We start from the raw sequence: 27,405 nt of genomic DNA, 5'->3' as shown, positions 1-27,405 counted from the left end.
AGAAACTCTTGGCACCCTTCCTGATCCCTTCCCTAGGGAACTTTGGAGCTGGTCTGTACCCCCTTCTGGGACTCTGGTCCTGTACTGACTGGGAAATACTGGCCCTCCTCCCAGAATTTGACCTCCAGGCAAAAACAGCTTGAGACAATGAAAGGAATGTAAGAAACTACAGAGGTGGACAGCCTGCCAGCTTCAAACACCCAGAAGAGGGAGGTCTGTCTCCTAGAAAACAGAGGGTACAGCAAAACTCCTGGAAACAGGTGAACTACAAAACAACTAACAAGCAGAAGACCAGGACAAGACAGAGGCCCATAAACACAGGGAAAGCCCTGTACACGGCATTTGCCTTGGCAAGACCTTCCTGATAAGAGGGATGAAGCTCAAGAAAATCTGTCATATCACAAGCTGTTTGCAAAATCAAGAAACTCAGGGAATAAAGCCCAGAGTTAACACTTTAAAATATTAAAATGTACAGGGTGCAACAAGAGAGTACAAGACAAACAAAGAAACATGAAATGATGGCCCATCCAAAGGAAGAAGATAAAAATTCAGAAAACATCAACAAAGAAGACCAGAATGTGGACAAACTGAATGAAGACTTTTAAAAAATGATCTTAAAAATGCTCAAGGATTTGAGGGAAAACACAGAGAAAGAATTAAAGGATATCAAAGAAACAAAGAATGAGCAACATGAGAGTCTCAGTAAAGAGATAGAATTTTTTTTTATTAAATTCAGTTTTATTGAAATACATTCACACACCATACAATCATCCATGATATACAATCCACTGTCCACAGTATGATAACATAGTTATGCGTTCATCACCACAATCTATCTCTGAACATTTTCCTTACATCAGAAAGAACCGGAACAAGAATAAAAAAAAGTGAAAAAAAGAACACCCAAATCATCCCCCCATCCCACCCCATTTGTCCTTTGGTTTTTATCCTCATTCCTCCACTCACCCATGCACTAGATAAAGGGGGTGTGATCCACAAGGTATTCACAATCACACTGTCACCCCTTGTAATCTACATTATTATAGAATAAGAGATAGAAATTTTAAAAAGGATCCAAACAGAAGTACTGGAGACGAAGACCACAATAACAGATGAAAAATGCCCAGGAGGTTTTCAAGAGCAGGCTGGAGCTGGTAGAAGAAAGAATCAGTGACTTTAAAGACAAGACACTTGAGATGAGTCAGGCTGAGGAGCAGAATGAAAAAAGAATTGTAAAAAGCAAAAACAGCCTAAGACACTTCTGGGACACCATCAAGCACACCAGTATATGCATTATGGGAGTATCAGAAGAAGAAAGACAGAAAGGGGCATAAAGAATATTCAAAGAAATAATGACAGAGAACTTCCCAAACTTAGCAAAAGATGTGAATATGTACATCCGAGAAGCCCAGAGAATACCAAACAGGATAAACATGAAGAAAAACATTTCCTGTCAAATACTGATCACACTATTGAATGCAGAGGACAAGGAGAGAGTTCTGAAAGCTGCAAGAGAAAACCAAAGGAGGCCCAATTAGACTGAGTGCCAATTTCTCATCAGAAACCATGGAGGCAAGAAGGCAATGGGTTGAAATACTTAAGGTGCAGAAAGAAAACAAATGTCCACCTAGAATTTTATATCTTGTGAGATTTTTATTCAAAAATGAGGGAGATATTAAGACATTCTCAGATAAACAAAAGCAGAGGGAGTTCATCACCACTAGCCCTGCCCTTCAAGCAATGCTAAAGGGAGTTCTCCAGACTGAAAGGAAAGGACACTAGTCAGTGGTTCAAAGCATCATAAAGAAATAAAGACCTGTGAAAAAAGTAATCATTTGGGTAATTATAAATGCTGGTATTATTATATTGCATTGTTTGGTATGTAACTCCACTTCTTACTTCCTACAGGTGCTAAAAATTAATGCATAAAAAGTAATGCTAAATCTGTGTTTTTGGACATACAATGTACATACATATAAATGGTAAAAAATACAAAAACAAAGGTGGGAGGAGCAGAGAAGTATAGGAAAATTATATGTTCATGCTACTGAAGTTAAGTTGGTACCAAAAAATATTATTGTTATAAATTTAGAATGATAAATTTTAACCCCATGGTAACCTGAAGGAAAACATTTAAAAAATGTATCTAGATGGAAAAGAAGTGTCAATCAATATGGTATAATACAAAAGTAAAATAAATATAAAAATAGGTATTAATGGAAGTGAGGGACAAAAAAGTTATGACTTACAAAAGCTGAACAGGAAAATGGCAGAAAAAATCCTGCATTTTCAGTAGTGACTTTAAATGGAAATGGATTAAACTCTCTAGTCAAAAGGCAGAGACTGGCAGAATGGCTAAAAAAGCACGACCCAACTATATGCTGTCTGCAAAGATAAAAGTAGGTTGAAAGTGAAAGGATGGAAAAAATATAGCATGCAAGTAGTAACCAAAAGAGAGTTGTGATAGTTACAGTAATATCAGATAAAATAGATTTAGGTCAAAAACATGTACAAGGGACAAAGATGGTCACTATATACTGATAAAGGGGACACTTCAACAAGGAGATGTAATAATTGTAAATATATGTATGGACCTAACAGCAGAACTCCAAAATATATGAAGCAAATTCTGACAGATTTAAAGGGAGAAATTGATGGTTCTCTATTAATGATAGGAGACTTTAATACAACAGTCAATAATGTATAGACTATCTAGTTAGAAGACCAATAAGGAAATACAAGACTTGAATGATACTCTAAACTAACTAGATCTAACAGACATATATAAAACACTTCATCCAACTAAAACAGAATACACATTCTTAAGTGCACGTGGATCATTTCCCAGCATAGATCATATGTTAGGTCACAAAAACAAGTTTCAATAAATTAAAAAATACTGAAATCATACAATGTATATTCTGTGACTAAAACAAAATGAAGCTAGAAATTAATATCAGAGGGAGAAATGGAAAATTTACCAATATGTGGAAATTAAAAAATACTCTTAAACAACCAGTGGGTTAAAGAGGAAATCAGAAGCGAAATTAGAAAATATCTTGAGGTGAATGAAAATGAAAAAACAACAAAAGAATACTTATGGGATGCAGTGAAGACAATGCTGAGAGGAAATTTTACAGCTCTAAATGCTTACGTTAAAAAAGAAGAAAGACTTTACATCAGAGACCCGACCTCAAAACTGGAAGAACTAGGAAAAAAAAGGGCAACTGAATCCCAAAGTGAACAGAAGTAAGGAGATAACAAAGATTAGGGCAGAGATAAATGAAAAGAGCAATTAAATTAACAAACCTTTAGCTAGACTGACCAAAAAAATGGGGAGGGGGATACAAATAACTAAAATCAGAAATGAAAATGGGGGCATTACCACCAATCCCACAGAAATAAAAAGGACTATGAGAGGATACTATGAACAAGTGTATACTAATAAATTAGCCTAGAGGAAATAGAAAAATTATTAGAAATACACAAACTACCTACATTGACTCAAGAAGAAACAGAGGATCTCAACAAACCAATTACTAGTAAAGAGATTGAATCAGTAATCAAAAACTTCCCAATAAAGAAAAATCCAGGAGCAAATGGCTTCACATGGGAATTCTACCAAACATTCCAAGATGACTTAACTCCAGTTCTGTTCAAACTCGCCTAAAAAATTGAAGAGGGATGAACAGTCCTTAATTCATTCTATGAGGCCAACATCATCCTCATACCAAGCCAGATAAAGACACCACAAGAAAAAAAATTTACAGACCAGTATCTATTATAAACATAGATGCATAAATCCTCAAAACAAAGAACAAAAAAAAAAGACTAGCAAACCAAATCCAAAAGTATATTCAAAGATTCATACACCATGATCAAATGGGATTTATCCCTGTTATGGAAGGATAGTTCAACATAAGGAAATGAATCCATGAAACACACCACATTAACAGATTGAAGGGGAAAAAAACTACATTATCATCTCAATTGATGCAGAACAGGCATTTGACAAAATTCAACACAACTTCTTGATAAAAACACTTAGAATACTAGGACTAGGAGGAAAGATCCTCAACACGATAAAGGGTATACATGAAAAGCCCACAGCTAACATTCTACTTAATTGTGAAAGACTGAAACCTTTCCCTCTGAGATCAGGAACAAGACATGTATATCTTTTGTATTTAGAAAAAGATTTTAAAATTATTTTAGAGCCCACCTTATATCAACTTTTAATGAAATACCCTTCCTTTCCATAGTTTTTCCCTACCCCTCTTAAGATAGGAGTAATTGTTCACAGCTTACTGCACTATCCAGAGGCATTTGCAATGTATTGCCTTGGCTTATAGCTGTGTTTTTTTTTTTTTTTTTTAATGGTGGAATATAACATATTTACATAGGAGTGCTAACTTTCCAAGTTCAATTTAACAAGTAGTTAGCAAATTTCAAAGAATGTATGGGTAACAGTTCCACAGTTTCAGTTATTTCCTTATTGTGAAATATAACATATATGCAAAAAGATGATAACTTTCAAAGTTTGATTTAACAAGTGGTTATATAGGGAATTTCCAAGAATGTTATGGGTTACAATACCATGGTTTCAGTTATTTCCTTATTGTGAAATATAACATAATCCAAAAAGGTGATAACTTTCAAATTACAATTTGAAAAGTTTATAGCAAATTTCAAAGAATGTTATGGGTTACAGTTCCACCATTTCAGTTCTTTCCTTCTAGCTATTCTAATACCCCAGCAACTAAGAAAAAGAAAATTATATGGAGATTCAGTATTCATAGTCCTTTGTTAAATTCTATCTTGTCTGTTGTCACCCCCTTCCTCTAGTTTAAACACTTTCCAGATATTCAGGGGTGTCTAGGCAGTGACCATCCTAACTTGCTCATATTGGAAGGGGGTGTCGACATTATGGGAAAAGGGGACAAAACTGGTTGATGTTCATGAAGAGGCTGTTGCCTCTGGGTTTGGGGACTTAGCTGGCATAGGAACTCTCAGGAGGATTTAAGTTTCTGAAGAATAAACTTAGTGAAACTTTTATAGAGTCTCAGATAGGGACCCTGGTATTCTTAAGGGTTTTTGGGACTACTGTTGACATGGGCTTATCATACTGTGGTCATTTGGGATATCTAGCTGAAGCTTGCATAGGAGTAACCTCCAGGACAGCCTTTTGACTCCATTTGAAATCTCTTAGACACTGAAACCTTATTTTGTTGTCTTTCTTTCCCCACTTTTGGTCAAAAAGTTATTCTCAACCCCTTGTTGCCAGGGTCAGGCTCATTTCCAGAATCTGTGTCCCATGTCACCAGGGAGACTCACTTACCTGATGGGTCCTATCGCATGTTAGAAGAAGGGTGAATTTATTTACCAAGTTGGATTTAGAGAGAGAAACTCCACATTTGAGCAACAAAAGAGGTTCTCTGGAGGTGACTCCTAGGCATAATTATAGGTGGGCTTAGTCTCCCCTTTATAGCCATAAATTTCACAAGAGCAAGCCACAAGATTGAGGACCTGACTTATAAAGTAGGGGGCTCCTAAGTTCACATAGCATATTTCCTGTCCATGATAATCAATCAGCACCTCACATTACCGTCACTTAGTTGTACAATACCTATCATTCTCCATTTCAAACAATTCTCATGACCCAAAATACCCCATAGCTCTTTTCAGCCCTTAATTAACTGTCCCTGGTATTTGTGTGGTATTAATAAGGTATTCCTATTAATTATAGTCCCTACTATGCAATAGGTAGACTTTTCCCATATACCACTCAGTTGTCAACTCTCTGTACCAGTGTCATACCTTAGAATTATATCATGCAAACACGTATCTACATTTGTAGTGCTAATCTGTGAGATACATGCCTTGAAACAACCCCTTTCAATCCTGTTTGCCTTCATTGCAGCTCTGATGCTTATAATTTCACTAACAATCATCAACCCTGTCCATTCCCATACCTTTAAATTCACCCTCATTAACATATCTAAACATATTAGTTTATCATTCCCCGTTTACTAGCTTCTGTCTATCTCTAGGTCCCCTATATTCTACATTATAAGATGTTGATTTTACCTTGTTCAAGTAGTTCATAGTAGTGGCAACATACAATATCTCTCATTTAGTGTCTGATTTATTTCACTCAGCATTGTATCTTCAAGGTTCATCCATGTTGCCATATGTTTCAGGACTTTGATTCTTACTGCTGCATAGTATTCCATCATATGTATATACCACATTTTGTTTATCCACTCATATGTTGAAGGACACTCTGATTGTTTCCATCTCTTGGCAATTGTGTACAATGCGGCTATGAACATCAGTGTACAAATGTCTGTTGGTGTCACTGCTTTCAGATCCTCTGGGTATATACCAAGAAGAGGAATTGCTGGATCATAGAATAATTCAATATCTACTTTTCTGAGAAACTGTCAGAGTGTCTTCCACAACAGTTATAACATTATACATTCCCACCAGCAGTGAGTAAGAGTTATAATTTCTCCATATCCTCTCCAGCATTTGTTGTTTCCTGTTTGTTCACTGGTAGCCATTTCTATTGGCATGAGATGGTATCTCACTGTAGTTTTTATTTGCATTTCCCTAATAGCTAGTGAAGATGAACATTTTTTCATGTGGTTTTTAGCCATTTGCATTTCCTCTTTGGAAAAATCCCTTTTCATATCTTTTGCCCATTTTATAATTGGGCTGTTTGTACTATTGTTGAATTGTAGGATTTCTTTACATATGCAGGATATTAGTCTCTTATCAGATATATATGGTTTCCAAATATTTTCTTTCATTTAGTTGGTTGCCTCTTCACCTTTTTGACAAAGTCTTTTGAGGCACAGAAGCTCTTGATTTTGAGGAGTTTCCATTTATCTATTTTTTGTTGCTTGTGCTTTGGGTATAAGATCTAAGAAGATACCTCCTATTACTAGGTCTTGAAGATGTTTCCTTATATTACCTTCTAAGAGTTTTATTATGCTTTCTGTTATATTGAGGTCTTTGATCCACTTTGAGTTAATTTTTGCATAGGTGTGAGGTAAGGGTCCTCTTTCATTCTTTTGGCTGTGGATATCCAGTTCTCCCAGCCCCATTTGTTGAAGAGACTGTTCTGTCCCAGTTCAGTGGATTTATGGGCCTTATGAAAACTCAGTTGACCATAGATCTGGGGGTCTATTTCCAAACTGTCAATTCAATTCCATTATCAGTATATCTTTCTTTGTGCCAATACCATGCTGTTTTGACCAGTGTGGCTTTATAGTAGGCCTCAAAGTCTGGAAGTGTAAGTCCTCACACTTCATGCTTCTTTCTTAGAATGTTTTTGGCAATTTGAGGCCCCTTTCCCTTCCAAATAAATTTGATAGCTAGCTTTTTGAAGTCTGCCAAGTAGGTGGTTGGGATTTGATTGGAATTGCATTGAATCTGTAGATCTGTTTGGGTAGAAATTGACATCCTAACGATGTTTAGCCTTCCTATCCATGAACATGGAATATCTTTCCACCTCTTTAGGTCCCCTTTGATTTCTTTTAGTAACAATTTGTAATTTTCTGTGTGGAGGTCTTTTACATCCCTGGTTATATTTATTCCTAGCAACTTGATTTTTTTAGTTTCTATTGTGGATGGAATTTTTTTTTTTTATATTGCCTCTTCAGTTAGGTCATTACTAGTATATAGGAAAATTACTGAATTATGTGCATTAATCTTGTATCCTGCCACTCTACCGATTTTTTTATTAGCTCAAGTACCTTTGTTTTCAATCTCAATTTCAATTTCCAAATATAATATATCATCTGCAAATAATGACAGTTTTACTTATTCTTTTCCAATTTGGACACCTTTTATTTCTTTGTCTCAGTGAATTGCTCTGGCTATAATTTCTAGCACAGTGTTGAATAATAGTGGTGACAGTGGGCATCCTTGTCTCATTCCCGATCTTAGGGGGAAGGCTTTCAGTTTCTCACTGTTGCGTACTATGCTGGCTGTGAGTTTTTCATAGATGCCCTTTATCATATTGATTTCTCTTCCCCACACTCCCTTTAAGTTTCCCTTTCTAATACTCCTCAGTTCTGTGCCCTTCTCCAGACCTCGCTCTACTTTCTTTTTTTCTCAGCTGGTAGAGGTCTCTTTATTATTTCTTGCAGGGCAGGTCTCTTATTAACAAATTCTCTCAGCATTTGTTTGTGAAATTTTTAAACATTACCTCAATTTTGAAGGAGGGCTTTGCTGGATAAAGAATTCTTGGCTGGTAATTTTTCTCTTTCAGAATCTTAAATATGTCATACCACTGCCTTATTGCCTCCATGGTGCCTGCTGAGTAGTCAGTACAATTTACCCTTGTATGTGGTGAGTTGCTTCTCTCTTGCTGCTTTCAGAACTTTTTCCTTCTCTTCAGCATTTGACAATCTGATCAGTATATGTCTTGGAGTGGGTTTATCTGGATTTATTCTATTTGGAGTTCAGTGGCCATCTTTGATTTGCATATTTATGTCATTTAGAAGGGTTGGAAGTTTTCCCCAACTATGTCTTGAAACACTCTTCCTAGCCCTTTACTCTTCTCCTTCTGGGACACCAGTGATTCTTATAATTGTGAACTTCATGTTCTCTATAATTTCCCTGAGATCCATTTCAAATTTTTCAGATTTTTTCACCATTTGTTCTTTTGTGTGTTCACATTCAAGTATTCTGTCCTCTAGTTCACTTATCCTTTCTTCTGCCTCTTCAGATTAGTTGTTTGTCTCTAGTATATTTTTAATTTGATCAACAGTATCTTTTATTTCAATAGATCTGCTATTTTTTTATTTACTCTTTGAAATTCTTCTTTATGCTCTTCTAGAGTCTTCTTGATGTTCTTTATGTCTTTAGCCATCTTGTTGAAGTTGTTTTGGAGATTTTTGTATGCTTCTTTAATTAATTGCTCCAAATTTTGTGTGTCTTCTGGCTTTTTAATTTGTTCATTTGGCTTGTCCACATCTTCTTATTTCTTCAGGTGCTTTATGATTTTCTGTTGGCTTTGGGACATTTGCTTATCTTGGTAAGATTATTTTGGGAAATGCAGGATAATTTGAGAATTTACATATAATTTGGCAGAGCTACAGCTTGCTGGAGTGCACTTTCCCTGTCCTACCAGCAGTTAGTGCTCTTGAGCCACCTCTTACTCTCTAGCTAGTTTTCTGCCAATTTCACCTCTGCACTGGGTGGGGTCCAATCCTTTTGGGGATCCAATCAGTGCACCTCTTCTCCATGTTCACTGAGGACTGCCTGCCCTGGGGATGCTATATGGGCCCTATGCAGTTCAGCAGGGTATCTGCTTATGTCACCCTCCAGCTCAGAAGTGCCCTGCTCCCTGCCTGCCATGTGCCCACAAGCTTCTGCGGTGTGGGAGGGGTTCCTGGTGCTTCTGTGTGGCACCCTGTTCCATCCCCGCTTCTTGCCCTTGCACCCCCTGGACTTCTGTTGGGGGAGAGCAAATGTGGTCAATACTCATCTGCTGCCTCTCGGGTTCCTTCCCAGGAGCTCCTGGCCATGTGGCTGTGGAAGATTATCTCCCCAGTTAATTGTTAAGGTGGGTGCACGGGAGTGGAGAGTCACTGCTCACTCCCTTGCCTGGTTGTCATCTTGCTGCTGCCAGCCCTGGGAGGTGGTCCTGTCCGAAAAACTCATTCTGTTCCTTTAGGTGCAGTCTCTGCCTTTCCATCCACGTCCCCACCACATACTATAAGGGTCTTTCTCTGGCCACTCATACTCCGAAACTGCAGTCCCAGGCGTACTTCAGCCCCTCTCTAGTTTCCTTCACGGAGGAGAAACCTGCCCCACCTCACCCACTCTGCCATCTTCCTTCTCACCCCAGGAGATATATATCTGTTTTTAAATTTGTCTTATTATTTCTTCTAGTTTAAAAATCTCTTAAAGCAGGGACTGGGTCTTACGAGTTTTATTTCATCTAAAATAAATATAACTTGTCCATAATAGTTGCTTCAAAAACATTTGTCTGATTGAATGGAAAGTTCCAAGTTGTGGAAAAATATTTTATACCTGGAATCTTGTCAATAATTCCATAAATCTTGGATTTGGGTACTTTTGTATAATAATCTTAGTAGTTAAAAAGACAAGGGTGTCCAAGAATAGCCAATGTAAAGCATGAGAAGGGCAAATTAATGAGGAAGGTTGAATCAACTCTTTAATAAAACTTTTAGAAGAAAATACAAAATTTCTTTATGATGTTAAGATAGGAATGGATTTTTTGAAGCTAGTCAAAAAGTGAAACTCAACAAGGAAAGGGTTAAAATTTGATAAATTTGACTTACTGAAAATTAAAAACTAATTTACAATGAAATGCTGTAAGCTGTTTTAAAACACACAGAAGAAGAAAAGATATTTACACCACACCTACAGAAGTAGGGTTAATAACTGTAATATATAAAAGACTTCTACGAATCAATTTTAGAAAAACACAACCCAATAGAAATGGGCAAAGAGTATAAATAAACATTTCACAGTATAAGAGGAACCATGTGGCCAGTAAAGATATACGAAATCCTCAACCTCACTTGTAGTCACAGAAATTAAAAATGAAGTATTTTATACCTATCAGATTGCAGAAATCAAAATGTCCATTGATATCTTGAGGGGCCTTGTTAAAACAAATATCAAAAATTGTCAGTGGAAATGCAAGATAATTATTTTGGCTTTCAATTTGGTAATATCTGGTAAAAGTGAAAGTGCATATGTCCTGTAATGGAGCAATTCTGGTTCTAGGAATTCTTTCACATGGACAATAGGAGACAGATACAAGCATGTTTACTCAGCATTATTTGAGAAGAGATAAATTGTGGTATACTTATACAATAAAATACTCTCTAGAAACTAAAAGAATGAAATAGACTATGTATCTCAAAAATATGTTGCATGAAAAAGCAAGCTGCAGAATGTAAAATGTTAAAAAACACACCAATGTTATATATACATAAAGCTCAAAATGAAAGCATACAGAACAACTTCATGACAACGGTTGCATCTGGTGAGAGAAGGAGGACAACAGGACTGGGGAGAGGAATAAAGGGGAATTCAACTTTATCTATAATGTTATATTTCTTTTATTTTAAAAAGAATTCCAAAGTAAAAAAAGATAAAATGTTATAATTTGCTAATACTGGCTGATGAGCTAACTCACTCACAATAGTTTTTGTAGTTTATATTTTTTAAATAAAAATAAAAACTGGTACATGCATGTTAAATTTGAAATATGTATGTTAGTATAAAGAATTCATTATTTATCAGGACAGGGATCCTAGAAAAGATTTTTTATGGCATCTTGGAATGATATTCCATAAAATATTTTAATTCAAGGAAACAAATATTTCCTGAGAGACTGTTTCTCACTGTATGTGAGCTGCTTCTTGCAAATAAGCATCTTGAAATCCAGCATGTGTGTAGTTGCACAGGGCCAGTATTGAAGTATATTGAATGGACGCCAAATGCTTATGCACGATTAGAACTGAGTCACTATGACCTATTTTGTGAACATTTTTAAGTGGCAAGATTTTGATTTATTCTTATATGCTGATTGATAAGGACGACAAAGATACATAAATGGCATATGTTTGTTTTGCGGTGGTCTAGGTAACTTCAGCAGTGCATATCTCGTCAATCTGGAGGAGGACATGACCACGTAATTAGACATTTTCCTTACTATTGTTAAACTTTTCTGTATTAATACAATTATAGCAAGGTTTAAAATTTTGCATGATCACGATGAACCATCACATTAAAAAAAAACTGTATTGTGGTAACACATACACAACACAAAATTTCCCATTTTAACTGCTTTCATGTGTGTAATTCATTGATATTGATTACATTCACAATACTGTGTTACCAGGAGTTGCAGTTTTGAAGAGAGCAATGTTGTTAGTTTTCCAGGAAGATATAAAGTAGATTTTTTTTTTAAAAGTATTACTGCTGTATATGATACACCAAAGGTAAAGGTTTAGCCTAAATTAGACTTGTGCATGAATTTGTGAGTAGAGCATATTATATATGGAAATTAGAGGAATTCAAAGTGGTCTTTTAAAATGTATTTAAATTAAGAATCACATTATTTGCAATGGCTTTGTGATTATTATTGAAACCAAATCAGTGAGATTAATTTGTTTCTTGGATGGTTTCAGTCATGATAAAAAGATATGCTAACAGGATTTTTAAGAAACTCAGCATCTAATTTTAAACAATAAAATAAAATGCCAAATTCCCAAATAAATGTAGTTACTATAACCTCAGCTTACCTCAGGAAAAGCTTTTTAAAAGGCTAATGCTTTACAGATATTGAAGTTTGCTGCCCATAGATGCTTATAATAAATGTCCAAGGAAACGCATTGGTGAATAATCAGACAATGATTCTACATTATCCTATAAATGACCTGGTAGAGTTGAAGAAAATAGAGACACTTGGTCATATTTTGAAAGTGAGAATCAAGTATCCCTGTAGAGAGGCATTGTTTTTTATATTGTGAAAAATAAAACAAAGCTTTTCAATCATGTTTAAATATTTAAATATAAATATACTTGACTGATGGTCTAAAATACATTAACTTTCTCAAAGCGTGAGTTCTTTGGGTTAAAGAAGGTTTCTCTTTAGCTATCTCTTGCTTTATCAGTAACACTTGGATGATAATTAAGTATTGAGTTATCCATTAACTAAAATTTATTGTTCTAATTATATCCTTTCTGATGAATATATTGTGATTACTATGTGTAACTTGGGAAAGATTTGTTTACCAAGATTCCTGATTGGTTGAGCAGTGACTTGTGAATAACATGATCTGCAACTATCTGGTTATTACTTATCCCATTTTTTATAGTTTCTGCACAGTTCATAAAAACAGTTTTATTGAAAATGACAAGCTGTTAACGTCAAAAATGGGAATACTGGGATCCTATATTTCATTTTAGAATGTTTACCTTCTTTTGCCTAAAAATGAATTGCTTAGTGAATTCCAAGAGTTGTTTAATTTTTTAACTATGATGGTTCGGATCAAGGAAACATCAATTCAACAATTCTAGATGAGCAAGGGTATGGTTACGCAAATGATATAAAAATTCTTGTCATTTTCAGTTGTCTCTTGACTTCCAAGCTCTGCCAAATTAATAGCCCAAATGGCCAGGGGAACCATTTCCATCTCTTGGTTCCACTTTCTGACAAGTTCTGTCACTTTTTCACATCTCCCAATGTGCAGAGACTATCCCAAAGTGCTCATCAGCTGAGGCTGATGAAATAAAAGTAGACAAGATTAAAACAATAGGTCTTACCTGATGCTGTGCTGCCCCAGTGTGTCACACAGGTCCTATTCACAGTAACTGACATTCTCAGAGGGCTTACTATGTTCTGGGCACTGGTTCAAGTGTATCCCATGCATTACTGCATTACTATTTTTATATCCATTTTACCAGTTAGAAAACAGAGGCTTAAAAAGGTTAAGCAACTTGCCTAAGATTACACAGGAGTTAAGTGTAGAGCTTGGATTTGAGCCAAAGCAGAAACTATACTCTTAACTATTCCGCTATATTAGCACAAATTAGTTGGATACTCACCTACAACTCTGCTTGTTAAGCCCCTTCTTATTTGTTAAGAATGGTAACATCCTCCAATAACTGAGAAAGTGGGAATGAAACGGTCTGTGTGGGACAGATGCATTGATTAAGAAAAGAAAGAGTATGCGCAGTGCTCTTGTTGTTTTTCAGGTATGCCTATTATTACAGTGGAATGGGTGCTGGTGTGCTTGTTGCTGCCTACATTCAGGTTTCATTTTGGTGCCTGGCAGCTGGAAGACAAATATACAAAATTAGGAAGCAGTTTTTTCATGCTATAATGCGACAGGAGATAGGTTGGTTCGATGTACATGACGTTGGGGAGCTTAACACTCGGCTCACGGAGTAAGTATGCTGTTTGTATTTAACTCAGACTTGGTTCTTATTCTTATTAAGATGAAATAGATGTCATTTGACCTGTTGGGAACTGTCAGTATATCCCTCAGAAGTGATTTTGAGATTAAATTCCTTCTGAGCAGTGACCATGTCTTATGTTTATTTTTGTTCCCAATACCCTGGCAGGGCATTAGTGGGGAACCTGTGTGCCTGGCTCCAAGTGAGGGATTGGACTTGCCAGGCTCAAGAAATCTCCCAAGGCTTGCAATAGAACATCCACATAATACTTTCTGGGGCAATTTCTGAGCAATTTGAAATTTCTAGATTGAATAGTCTTTTAATTTAGTACATTTCATGTCTACTTCCTGGAGCCATGTGGACCACAGATACTTGTTCTTAATGACAAATATCCTGCTAGAGACTTGCATCCTGCCAAACAAAACAAGCACACAAAAAAGACCCCCCCAGATATAAAATAATTTACCCCATACTCAAAAAAAAAAAAAAAAAATCAGTGATTCAGGAGGAAAATACTGTTTATAATTCTAACAGTATTTAACACAGTTTCTAACACTCTCTGTTTTTTAGCGATGTCTCCAAAATTAACGATGGAATTGGCGATAAAATTGGAATGTTCTTTCAGTCACTAGCAACGTTTTTCACTGGTTTTATAGTAGGATTTACACGTGGTTGGAAGCTAACCCTTGTGATTCTGGCTGTCAGTCCTGTTCTTGGACTATCAGCTGCTATATGGGCAAAGGTAGGTGAAGTTTATGAATCCAGGTTATAAAATGGTTTTTCTCCCTAATGGAACATGCTCTTACCACAATGACTTTCATTCTCTACTTGATACTTTCTGTTGGTTTTAAATCTTTTGTTCAAAATCAGAGAGAAAGAAGCAGATCCAGCCTCACTGAGTCCTAACCCTGCTGAGAACCTTGCTATCCTTGGCCATGCAGATACATAGAGAAGGGAAAAGAAAGAAGAAAATGGCTCTTGTATCTCATCTCTTGCCTTTTTAAAAAACTTAGTAAAGGCATGCTGAACTCCAAAGAGCCATGTTCTCTAGTGGACAATGCCATGTTCTCATGGCAAGTAGAGATTCAAGTTTCGTAAACAACACGGTCCCATGCAATTAATAACATTATTTTAATGCTTTTGGTTTTATAGATTTTGCTTAATTTGTAAATTGATTTTAAGTTTTGTCCACATGGTAAATTTAAGGAACCTATACCTGTTTCTATGTTTATATATATTTAAACACATTATAAAAATAACTTAAGAAAAAAAGGATATTTTTTTCTAGCCCAATTTGCATTTTAGCCCTTAGCCTACAGGTCTCGCTCCCAATCACAAAGACAAAGCAGTAGAAGTGCCCCTTCCCTCCCGCAACACACCCCTCTGAGAATCTTGTAAAACATATTTTCCGTTTCAAGGCTAGGCATGATGTTTATTTTAAAATAATTTTTTGTAAGTATGGGTTGTGGTGGAGATATTGGGCCAGTATGTAATTTTTGTTGAGTTTGATACAACTTAGAGAAAACACTACAGATTCATGTAGCAAAGGATATAAATAAAGGGAGAGCCAAGCAAAGCCAAGTCTAACACAAAATAGATCAGGCTTTAAGTATCTAAGAAGTTTTGGAAATATTACCCTGTAAGATAGAGGTGTTATATAATTGTAAACGATAACTACCATTGGTTGAACTTCTACTATTACCAGGTAACTACATAGGCTATCTTTCTGAAGCATAGGTATCACAGGAAGAAGCTGAAGTTTGGAGAACTGTTAATTTATTGCTCAGAGTAACACAGGGTTCAAATGGTGTTCTTGGTGATTAAATTGCAACCCTGTTTTAACTTAACTAAAATATGAGGTAAAAGATTATCCTGTTAATTGATTTTTCTGTTTAATAGAAAGTTAAGCAAGGTAAGTAGCAAATTCTTTGTCTCAGTATTTGTTGAAAAACTTTAAATGTGTTGATGCCGATTCTAGTTAAGTAAGAAAAAACAGATCATCAATTAATATTTTAATAATTAATTACACATTGCTTCAGTTACTGTTTATTTAGTAAAAAAAAGAGCTCTAGACCAGTTGCTGGGAAGCTAAGTTTTAATGCCCAGGCTGCCATAAACTTTTGGTAGGATATAAAACAAATCTCTTACATTCTCTGGTTGTCAGCCATATTTTTAAAAATGTGGCCCAGTCTGGGAAGTCTTTTTGTCCCTGGAAGCCTCAGGGTGTCTCCTCCCCAACCCAGAGACACCAGGGTGAGCAAATTAAACAGGTAAAAGGGAATTAGAGCAAGTGGCATGGTCCAGGAAACCTCTTTGTAACTGTGGACCTGAGACAATCCTTCCCTGCCCAGAAACACTGGCACAGCTAGGGAGCACAGATAGGGGAACACACCACCGCACCTCTGCCAAGCCGGGGGAAACTACTTCTCTCCCCTCAGATAACATCATCAGGGGCCGGTGGGAATCCCAATGGCACCAAGTAACCAAGTAGACCAAAATACAACACCCCCCAACAAAGGCTCTGAATATTAGACTGCCACTGAAATCACAGCTCACAAAAGTATTCCAAGAATTATATGCTACCCCTAAAATGGGTGACTGCTAAAATAAAAGATTTAAATAGGACACAGAGCCTCCTAACATAATAGACAAAATGTCTACAACACAATATCACTTGTCGTACCAAGAAACAAAAAACTCACAACTTGAATGAGAAAAAAAAAAAATCAACAATTGTTTGACTCCAGCACTGAAATGAATAACAGGTTGGAATATCTGACAAGGATTTTAAAGTAGCATTCACAAGTGTGCTTCATAATTAATTACAAGTTTTCTTGAAGCAAATGAAAAAATAAAAATCTCAGCAAAGAAATGAAGTTATTAAAAAGAAAAAAGTGAAAGTAGAGAACTGAAAAATATAATGAGAAATAAAAATCAAGCTGATGGACTCAATCCAATAAAGTGGAGATGACAGTATAGAATCAATGAACCTGAAGACAGAGCAACAGAATTCACCCAATATTAATTATAGAAAGAAAATGAAAAGAGCTTCAGAGACCTGTGGGAAAATAACAAAGTTTCCAACATTCCTGTCATCGGAGTTCCAAAAGAAGAGGAGAAAGACAGGTCTTAAAGAGAATTTGAAGAGTGGGATTTATCCCTGGGATGCCAGGTTGGTTCAACATAAGGAAGTCAATTAATGTAATACACCACATTAACTGAATGAAGGGGAAAACCACATGATCATCTCAATGCAGAAAAGCATTTGACAAAATTCCGCACCCCTTCTTGTAAAAACACTTAGAACACTAGGAATAGAGGAAAACTTCCTCAACACAATAAAGTACATACATGAAAAGCCCACACTTAACATCCTACTTAATTGTGAAAGACTGAAAGCTTTCCATGTAAGAAAAAAACAAGACAAGGATGCCCACTGTCACCATTTTTATTCAACATTTTACTAGAAGTTCTTGCCAGAGCAGTTAGGCAAGAAAAAGAAATAAAAGCCATCCAAGTTAGAAAGGAAGAAGTAAAACTTTCCCTATTTGCAAATATGATCCTGTGTACAGAAAATCCTGAAAATCCACAACAAAGCTCCTAAAGATAATAAATGAATTCAGCAAAGTGGCAAAGCACAAGATCAAAACCCAAAAATCAGTAGTATTTCTATACACAATTTATGAACAGAGGAAGAAATCAAGAAAAGGCAATTAAGAGAATTAAGTATGTAGTAATAAATCTAACCAAGAATTTAAAGGACTTGTACATAGAAAACTACAAAACATTGCTAAAAGAAATGAAGAAGACATAAATAAATGAAAGGACATTCTGTGTTAATGAATTGGAAGACTAAATATCGTTAAGATGTCAATCCTTCACAAAGCAATTTATAGATGCAATGCAATCCCAATCAAAATTCTAACAATTTTCTTTGCAGAAATAAAAAAAGCCAATCATTAAATTTATATGTAAAGGTATGGGGCCCTGAATAGCTAAAGCCGTCTTGAAAAAGAATGAAGTTGAATGACTCACACACCCTGATCTTAAAAGTTATTACAAAGCCACAGTAATCAAAACAGCAAGGTGCTGGCACAAGGACAGACAGACAGACGAAGGGAATCAAATTTGGAGCTCAGAAATCAAACCTCACATTTATGGCCCACTGATTTTTTTAAATTCAATTTTATTGTGATATATTCACATACCATACAATCATCCAAAGTGTACAATCAGTTCACAGTACCATCATATAGTTGTGCATTCATCAACCCAGTCTATTTTTTGAACATTTTCCTTGTACCAGAAAAAGTGAAAATAAAAATAAAAAATAAAAGTGAAAAAGAATACCCCAGTCATCCCCCCCTCCCACCCTATTTTTCATTTAGTTTTTTGTCCCCATTTTTCTTCTCATCCATCCATACACTGGATAAATGGAATGTGATCCACAAGGTTTTCACAGTCACACTGTCACCCCTTGTAAGCTACATTGCTACACATTTGTCTTCAGGAGTCAAGTCTACTGGATTGTAGTTTGATAGTTTCAGGTATTTACTTCTAGCTATTTCAATGTATTAAAACCTAAAAAGGTTTATCTATATAGTGCATAAGAATGCCCACCAGAGTGACCTCTCAATTCCATTTGGAATCTCTCAGCCACTGAAACTTTATTTCGTTTCATTTCGTATCCCCCTTTTGGTCAAGAAGATGTTCTCAATCGCACGATGTTGGGTCCAGATTCATCCCCGAGAGTCATATACCACGTTTCCAAGAGATTTACATCCCTGGGAGTCAATTCCCACATAAGGGGGAGGGCAGTGAGTTCACCCGCTGATTTGGCTTAACTAGAGAGAGAGGGCCACATCTGAGCCACAAAGAGGTACTCAGGGGGAGACTCTTTGGCACCATTATACGCAGGTTTAGCCTCTCCTTTGCAGTAATGAGCTTCATAAGGGCAAGTCCTGTGATAGAGGGCTTGGCACATCAAACAGCCAGTCCTCAATGTTTGTGAGAACACCAGCAACAATCCAGGTGAGAAAGCCCAACACCTTTGCATTTCCCCCCAGCTCCTGTGGGGGTCCCTGCATATATATTTTTATTCTCTGTTCAGATTACTTTGGGATGTGTCGCTATTTCACACTAACCTATGCAAACCTACCAGGTCTCACTTCCTATTAAAAATTCCATGTAATTATGGGATTGAACAAACTGTATGAGTTAAATTGTTTAGGAAATATAGATCTTACACCAACTAAACATCTCTTCCCTTGGTCTCACATGAAGTTTTAAAATGCAGTTAGTATTTTCCTTTACCCTTTGGCCTGATTTGCCCTAGTCCTAACCACATCTGCTTCATTCATATCTCTAGTTGAAGTCTGGACTCTTTTTCAGCTTTTTTAACAGTTGTTATATGTGCTAATACTGACATTCATATCTGCTGAGTTCTAGCTCTGAGTTTCAGGTGTCACACAGATACCCAAAGTTCCAGGAATTGATCAGTTTATACAGAAAGGGATCAGCATCTCGGAATCTGCAGATAGCCATCACAATTGAGGAACAGATGTGACTGCTGTAAGAGCTTACAATCTAGGGACCGTTACAATAAGTATTCCCCTGATAAGCTGTGTTCTAAAGTTCAATTCTGAGTTTACACATTGTAGTTAGTCCATATTGGTGAGGCATTATAGTGTTTACCTTTGTTCCTGGCATAGGTCACTCAAAATGCTGTCTACAGGTTCCATTCACCTCACTGCGTGTCTCACAGCTTCACTCCTTCTTGCAATAGCTCAGTATTTCCTTGTATGCACACACAACAGTTCACCATTCTGTTCCTCAGTCGATGTACCCTTAGGCCACGTCCACCCATTGCAAATCATGCATACTCTCTCCATAAACAGCAGTGTGCAAATGTCCATTTTTGTCCCTGCTCTCAGACCCTCTAAGTAAATACCCCCTAATGAGGTTGCAGGACCTTATGATACCCACATATTTAGCTTTGTGTGGAACCACCCCACTGTTACGGCCAACTGATTTTTGACAAGAGTGCCAGTGCCACTCAATTGGGAAAGAATGGTCTCTTCAACAAATGATGCTGAGAAAACTGGATCTCTATTTGCAGAAGAATGAAGGAGGACCTATATCTTACACCTTATATAAAAACCAACTCAAAATGAATCAAAGACCTAAATATAAGAGCCAGAACTATCAACTTTGTAGAAGAAAGCATAGGGAAGCATCTTCAGGACCTTTTATTAGGCAATGGTTTCTTAGACTTTATACCCAAAGCACAAACAACAAAAGAAAAAAAAATATGTAAATGGAACCTCATCAAAATTAAAAACCTTTGCGCCTCAAAGGACTTCAACATGAATGTGAAACAACAACCTACAAAATGGGAGGTTATTTGGAGACTATGTATCCAACAAAGGTTTAATATCCAGAATATATAAAGAAATCCTTCAACTTAAAAAAAAAAAAAAGACAACCCAATTAAAAAAATGGGCAAATGTCTTGAATAGACATCTCCCCACAGAAGACATACAAATGGCCAGAAAGCACATAAAAAGATGCTCAACTTCATTAGCTGTCACGGAAATGCAAATCGAAACCACAAGCAGATACCATTTCATACCCATTGTAATGGCTATTATTTTTAAAATGGAAAATAGAAGTATGGTAGAAGAAGTGGAAAAATAGGAACACTCAATAATTGCTGGTAAAGTGATGTAAAATGGTGCAGCCATTGTGGAAGACAGTTTGGTGATTCCTCAGAAATTTAAGAATTAGAGAGGTTGTAAGTATACAGAACATTCATGCATAAAATAAAGAAGTTCCATAACCACCCTATTATTAGCACCTTGAATTGGTGTAGAACATTTGTTACAGTGGATAAAATACATTTTTATAATTCTACTATTGACTATAGTCCATGGTGTACTTTTGGGTGCACTGTGTAGTTCCATGGATTTTTTAAAAAATGTTTATTCTGTTACCATATAATCAACCTAATATTTTCCCTTTTAATCACATTCAGATATAAATTTGGAGCTGTTAATTACATTCACAATTTTGTGCTGCCGTCACTACCATCCATTACCAAAACATTTCCATCATTCCAGATGGGAACACTATCTTTTAAGCCTTAACTTCCAATTCCCTATCTCCAGCACATCCTCTGGTGACCTATATTCTAGATTCTGACTCTGTGAGTTTGCTTACTCTGTTTCATATCAGTGAGATCATACAGTATGTGTCCTTTTGTGTGTGGCTTATTTCACTCAACATGCTGTCTTCAAGGTTCATCCACGTTGTTGCATGTGTCAGAACTTCATTCCTTTTTATTACATCGAAAAATAAAAGGAATAAAGCTGTAGGTAAAAATATTTATGGTGGTCAAAAATATTGTTTCTGATTATATTAGTTTGTACAATGCAAAATTGCTTATAAAAAGCATTTAACTTACAGAAATGACAATTTCATACAATTCAACCTCATATCAGTTAGGATTTGTTTAAGTGGTTATCAGCCTTTGGAAGAAGTGATGGGTTAGTGAAACTTTATATGTTGATATGGAAATCGTGATGATGAAGTATCATCATTCTGTTAATTTTATATTGGAGGAAAAGTGAAAGTTGGCCTTTCATATCCCATAAAATAGTTTGGAGGGTTTTTTCCCTTTAACAGACACAATCTCTTAAAGAAATAAAGACTTAATGAATAGAGTCTACCATAGTCTTTTCTCTTTATAATTGTGGAAAGTCATGGAAATGGGTGAGAGCCAGGTTTGTTAAATTCTGTATGGTCCTTGGCATGTTAACAATAAGTAAAATGGCATATTTTTAAGTTCCTAATTCAAAAGTATTTTTTTATTATCTTCCTGTTGTTATCTTTTTTTATCAAGCCACCCTAGAAGTAAGTAGCATAATGAAGCATAATAAGGGAAGAGGAAGAAAAGGAAAATGACTAGCTGCTCTGTGCTATTACGTAACAGGAACTTTGTTAGGGCCTTTTTATAGATTATTTTATAATCTATAGATTAGGAAATATTTTCTCCTCTTTGTATGTAGAGGCAGCAGTTCCAGGAGGCCAAGACTACCCAAGATCACAAGCTTAGAGTTGGAGCAGTGGGATGTGAAAAAACACTTCTCTGATTCCAAAGCCGGTTCTTTTCCCAAAGATCAAGTTGTTTGAACCTGACACATAGACTCATAGGTGTCTGCATTCTTTTGCATTCCCTTGCAGGCCCTATTACTTATTAGTATTACCTGTGCAATCATGGCTGTAAATATTTGTAGTAATTTCTACCTTAGAGGAGTTTGTGAGGATTAAATGAAAACAGGTATACACAAAGCTCTCAAAAAGTGTCTGCACATAGAAAAAAGTCAATAAATGTTCAATTCCCTTCACCCACCCAATCCTATTCCTGCTAAAGCTCCTTTTACTTTCACACACAGCAAAGAAAGGAAGGAACTGTTAAAAACAAGTTTTGAGGTTTTTATGCCAAGAAGGAATAGACCAATATTACTTACACAAATGAGTCCACAATACCTAAGAATTTTTATTGAAGTGTAATATTGTTTAATCCAAATTTTATTATAAATTTGTTGTTTGTGGTCTTTATTTGGATAATGTACCACATTGACATTCTAGCTACAAACAGTAGGTAGGACCCAATTTCACGTGTCAGTGGTTGGTTTCAGAGAGAGATTCAGTCCAGTGGCTGTTAATTCAGGCTTTGAAGCCATACGGATTCAGGCTTGGATGCTAGCTATTTCACTTAATAGCAAAGTACTTCACCTCTTCATGCCCCTACTTCCTCATATATAAAGTGGGGGAAATAATACCTACTTTACTGTACAGTTAGGAGGAATTAATAAAATCCTGTGTATTTACAGTGCCCAGCACTGTCCTTTTCACAGACTAAATGCCCAGGAACCAAATAGAAGGATTGGAGAGCATCCTAAAACAAAGACCTCCCTTTGGCTGAAATGTATTCCTTTGCCTAGAAGCACCAGTCACTGCTTCCCCCGGCATGTGACATCTTCTTGAAGTCTTGTCACCACATAGACTGCCCTCCTCCGACCTCTCACCTTGACAGCCATTGCTGTGTTACACATACACATATTTTCATGATACACTGCCTTTCTTCTGTATTTGTTTATGATTATAGTATAGTATAAACATTCTTTTCTGAAATTTAACATCTCCAAAATAGTTCCACTTATATTTTGATGAAGATCCATGGAGTGTTCAGTGGGAAAGTAAAATTCTAATTGATCTAATTCATTATACCCCATGTCACTCCAGAAAGATTACAGATAGCTTATAGAATGAATACATATGACTATATATCATCATATATTAAAATATATATAGCATACATTTAAAATATACATATTATATACATGTAAAATAAAACAAGATGAAAGATAAGAGTGAAAGATTTTGTTCTGTGCATACATTAGACTACAAGTAGATATTTGTCTATTGATTTTATTTTACAAAAGAGAAAATTGTTGAAAATTTTCAATGATCTTAAATTGCATTTTTAACAGATATTGTCTTCATTTACTGATAAAGAACTCTTGGCATATGCAAAAGCTGGAGCAGTAGCTGAAGAGGTCTTAGCAGCAATTAGAACGGTGATTGCATTTGGAGGACAAAAGAAAGAACTTGAAAGGTTTGAGTTTCTTTTTTAAGTTGTTAGAAATGTTAAATTCTGTGTCATCTTATATGTTCCTCAGGTTAACAGTGTTGATTATAAGAATATTCTCCAATACATAGGTTTCCTTAAGGAGCTTAATGAATCTATTACAGCATGTCTAATAGTCTGGAGAAATTTTAATTCTAGTTGTACTGTTCTCATATCTGCTAATTCAAAGGATTTTCTAGGATTTCCTAGATAGACAGTGACAGAAAAATCATTTCCTGAGGCAGAAACATTCTATATCTATAATAATTTTTTTTTGTTTGCCCAAGTTAATTCTTAATTCTCTAAGATGGAATGAGTATTTTGTGCAAAATCTATGGGGACATCTTAATCTGTGTTGATTTCCCCTCCTGCCCAGGCCCCCAATCAGTTGGGATATGCTCCATGATGTGGGAGACAAAAATATAACCCAAAAGTCCAAAATCTTCATTATTTTATGTTACTTAGCATTTTCTGTGCAACTGTTGCCTTTTATTAGGAGATTTCTGAGCATATAAATGCCGATTGCATTGAAATATGCAGTATTCATCAGATCAGTTTTTTTCTAAGCAACAAAGTTTATTTAAAATTTAATAGAGATAATATTTTAATATTATGAACGTTTTTTTGGAAATTGGAAAAATCAAATTATGATGTTCGGAAGTCTACACATTGGGTGGTAAAACTAGTAGTAAAAACAAGGGAATTTTTATGATTAAATAAAAATAATGGTTACTTCTTGGGTTGTGTGGTAAGAGTGGGGCATGTGGCAGGGGACTTCTGTGGTTCCGACAGTGCTCTGGACCCCAGTTGGGCTTACATGGGTGCTCACTGTAATTATTCTTTAAACTGTATATATGTGTTTGGGCTACTCTTCTGTTAACATGATACATTTCACATCTGCAAAGATGCCCTCTGGGAATAATTTATGGCTAAGGGCCATCGTTCAAATGCAAGCAATGTCTAAGTTCTACCTTGATTTTTGCTAGGATTTTGCTCTTGTCTCAAAATATGTCTGACTAATAAAATGAGAAGCATTGCTTTAATGAGCAGGCAAATGCACAATCAAATAAAGGCTCTGCTATTTTATGGATCTTAAATTCTAGAAGGGGGAGGGAAGAGGTACAGACAACCACAAATAAGCAAATATCTAATATACCAGATGGGGTAAATATTATTTGGGAAAATAAAGCACTTTAATAAAAGAGAGTCATAAAGAGGTTATCCAGAAAAGTCCTTTCCAACTGGTTGATATTTGGGCAGAGAATAAAATGAAAATTTGAATTTGGGATGCTTTCCCAGTTTTTCTCAGTGGAAAGATGGACAAGAAAAATAATATGCCCATTAGCATAGGGAAACAACCAGAAAGCTTATCTCCTTCTGCCTAGAAATCCAAACCTGAGGCCCAAGTCTTATGTGCACTTGGGGTCTGAATTTACACTATACTGTGGACTAAGGAACTATCTCTCCCCCAAACTGCGAATTTCACGTTAGGCAGTATATCCAGCAGTGGAACTGGTACATGAGAACCAGGGCCAATGGCTGCCATACAACCAAAACCACAATGGGAGCTACTCTGGGGACACACAGGAGGGCACGCACACAGTAGCAAGGATGCCTCATGGGAGCACCCGCCTAGGCTCTCTCCTCTACCCCCACCAGGTCCCGTGGTGCTGGGGGACAGCGTCATCCCAGGGCTGCTTGCCTGCCCAGCTTCTCTCCAGCCCCTGCCTCCCCTCCGAGGGACTTCTGCCCCCCACTCAGGTCCAGGCATTTCTCTTTGGATTCAAACAGACAACAGTCACCTTTTATTTTCTGTTAAACCACCCCCCCTCCCCACTTCCTCCTTCTCTTCCTCCTTTCTTCCTTTTTGACTCAAGAATACTTCCCTCTTCTTTGGTCACACAGTGAGGATACAGTGACTGAAGGGAAGACCCCTTCCCAGCCATTCCTCCTAGCCCTGCTCCAGCCCCTCAGCTTCCCACACCCTCACCCTTACCCTCATGCAGTTTGTTTTAAATTCTTCCAGTAGCTGTTTTACTGTCTACTTTTAAGGAGTGAATGAATGAATGAATGAATGAATAAATACATAAATAAATAAGACAGAAAGAAACCATGAGTTTAAAAAGCAAATTGTGGAGGGAGGAAGCAGAGACAGATTTTGTTTTGGGGGGGAGGGGGGTGCTTTTTCTTTTTTAATTTGTAGAATTTGTCACTTTTTACTGTGGGTGTGCTGTTGATATTTTCTCAAGATAACCATTCCTTTGCTGAGTTTAGGTGACCTAAGAAGAGTCGCACTCTTGAAATGAAACAACAGACTACAAACCACACAAACCACAAAATCATCTTTAATGTAACTTTTTGTAAGATGTTTCAGTTCCCCATAACATTTCTCACAAGCTTTTGTGTTGAGTTGAATTGTAAGTGCTTTTTGTATTTAGAGTGTGGCTATTGCATTTGAAGCATTTTTGTTTGTTTGTTTTTTTAAAAAAAGAATCCTAGTTCAGTGATAATACTAGGGTGTAGAAGACATGAAAAATAGCTGAAATTAATAAGCTAAGAATCCAAGTTAAAAAGTTAGAAAAAGCCCAACAGAATAAGAAAGCATAAAAAAGAAATAATAAAGATAAAAGTAAAAATTAATTTAAAATAGAAAATAAAGGTAAAAAAGTTCAGGATTGACTACTCAATAAACTAATTATTTGAAAAGATTAATGAAACAACAAAGTATTTGGCAAGTTTAATTAGGAACAAAAAAGTGTGAATAAGGAAAAATTGCTACAGATAAAAAATATATTTAAAAAAGCATAGCTTTAGACCAATTTTAAAACCCTTATGAAACAGATAATATCTTAGAAAAATGTTAGTTAAAACATTAACTGAATGATTGTACACCATGGATGCTTGTATGATATGTGAATATATCTCAATAAAACTGAATTAAAAAAAAACACACTAACTGAAAAAGATAACCTATAATCATTAAAAGAATTGAATCTGAAGTTAAAAATCTCCCCATATCTCCCAACCCATATATACTAAAGCACATGCCACACATACACACATAAATAAGCAAACAATACCCCACCAGGTCCGGATAATTTTGCAGGAAAGTTCTATCAAAAGTTTAAAAAGAAATAACCTTTGTCTTACACAAATTGTTGCAAGAATTAAAATGAAAGCAAAAGTTTGTGAGTTCGTTTTATGAGGCTAGTGAGACTTTGATACCACACCAGACAGAAATAATATGACAATTTTACCTATAAATATAGATGCAGAAATTTGAAATGAAACACTAGCTGAACACCAAATCCATCAATAGGTGAAAAGAATCATCAGATTAAAAAAAAATTATTCTGAACATGTTGCCTTTATCCCATGGATGCAAAGGTGGTTTTCTATTAAGAAATCTGTTACTGTAATTAACCACATTAACTGATAAAAAGAGAGAAACATATTGTTTTGATGGATAAGGAAAAAGCATTAATTAAATATCATCCATGACAAAAACTAACCTGATAAAGAGTATATACCAGAGACCTGCAGGAAATATCATACTTAATGGTGAAATGTTAAAAGCACTACTATAAAATAATGAATGGGACAAGTATGTGTGCTAGCACCATTTCTAGTTAGTATTTTACTGGTGCTAGATAATATAATAGGATCGAAGAAACAAGAGTAAAAATAATAAAAACAAAACAAAAAAGAAATAAAAGCTATAAGGATTAAACAAGAAGCAAAACTATCATTAGTCACATGTG

The 27,405-nt window shown here is 36.0% G+C and overlaps 1 protein-coding gene and 1 long non-coding RNA gene across 3 annotated transcripts in view; one reads left to right on the top strand and one right to left on the bottom strand.

Annotated features, from left to right (window-relative positions):
- The window catches only part of ABCB1 (ATP binding cassette subfamily B member 1), a 242,492-nt gene that overhangs the window by 165,423 nt on the left and 49,664 nt on the right, over window positions 1–27,405 (top strand). For both annotated transcript variants that reach the window (XM_037836575.1, XM_037836574.1), the window contains exons 5-8: window positions 11,635–11,683; window positions 13,753–13,944; window positions 14,524–14,695; window positions 23,508–23,632. In XM_037836575.1, coding sequence (XP_037692503.1) covers window positions 11,635–11,683; window positions 13,753–13,944; window positions 14,524–14,695; window positions 23,508–23,632 — 538 coding nt within the window. The remainder of the gene's footprint in view (window positions 1–11,634; window positions 11,684–13,752; window positions 13,945–14,523; window positions 14,696–23,507; window positions 23,633–27,405) is intronic.
- LOC119534340 overlaps window positions 1–27,405 on the bottom strand; it is a 96,478-nt gene that overhangs the window by 19,813 nt on the left and 49,260 nt on the right. The window lies entirely within an intron of this gene.

The sequence above is a fragment of the Choloepus didactylus genome, chromosome 5 (genome assembly GCF_015220235.1).
Source record: "Choloepus didactylus isolate mChoDid1 chromosome 5, mChoDid1.pri, whole genome shotgun sequence".
Taxonomy (NCBI): Eukaryota; Metazoa; Chordata; class Mammalia; order Pilosa; family Megalonychidae; genus Choloepus; species Choloepus didactylus.
Note: the sequence above shows the minus strand (reverse complement) of the source record. Positions and strands in the feature narration are given on the sequence as shown.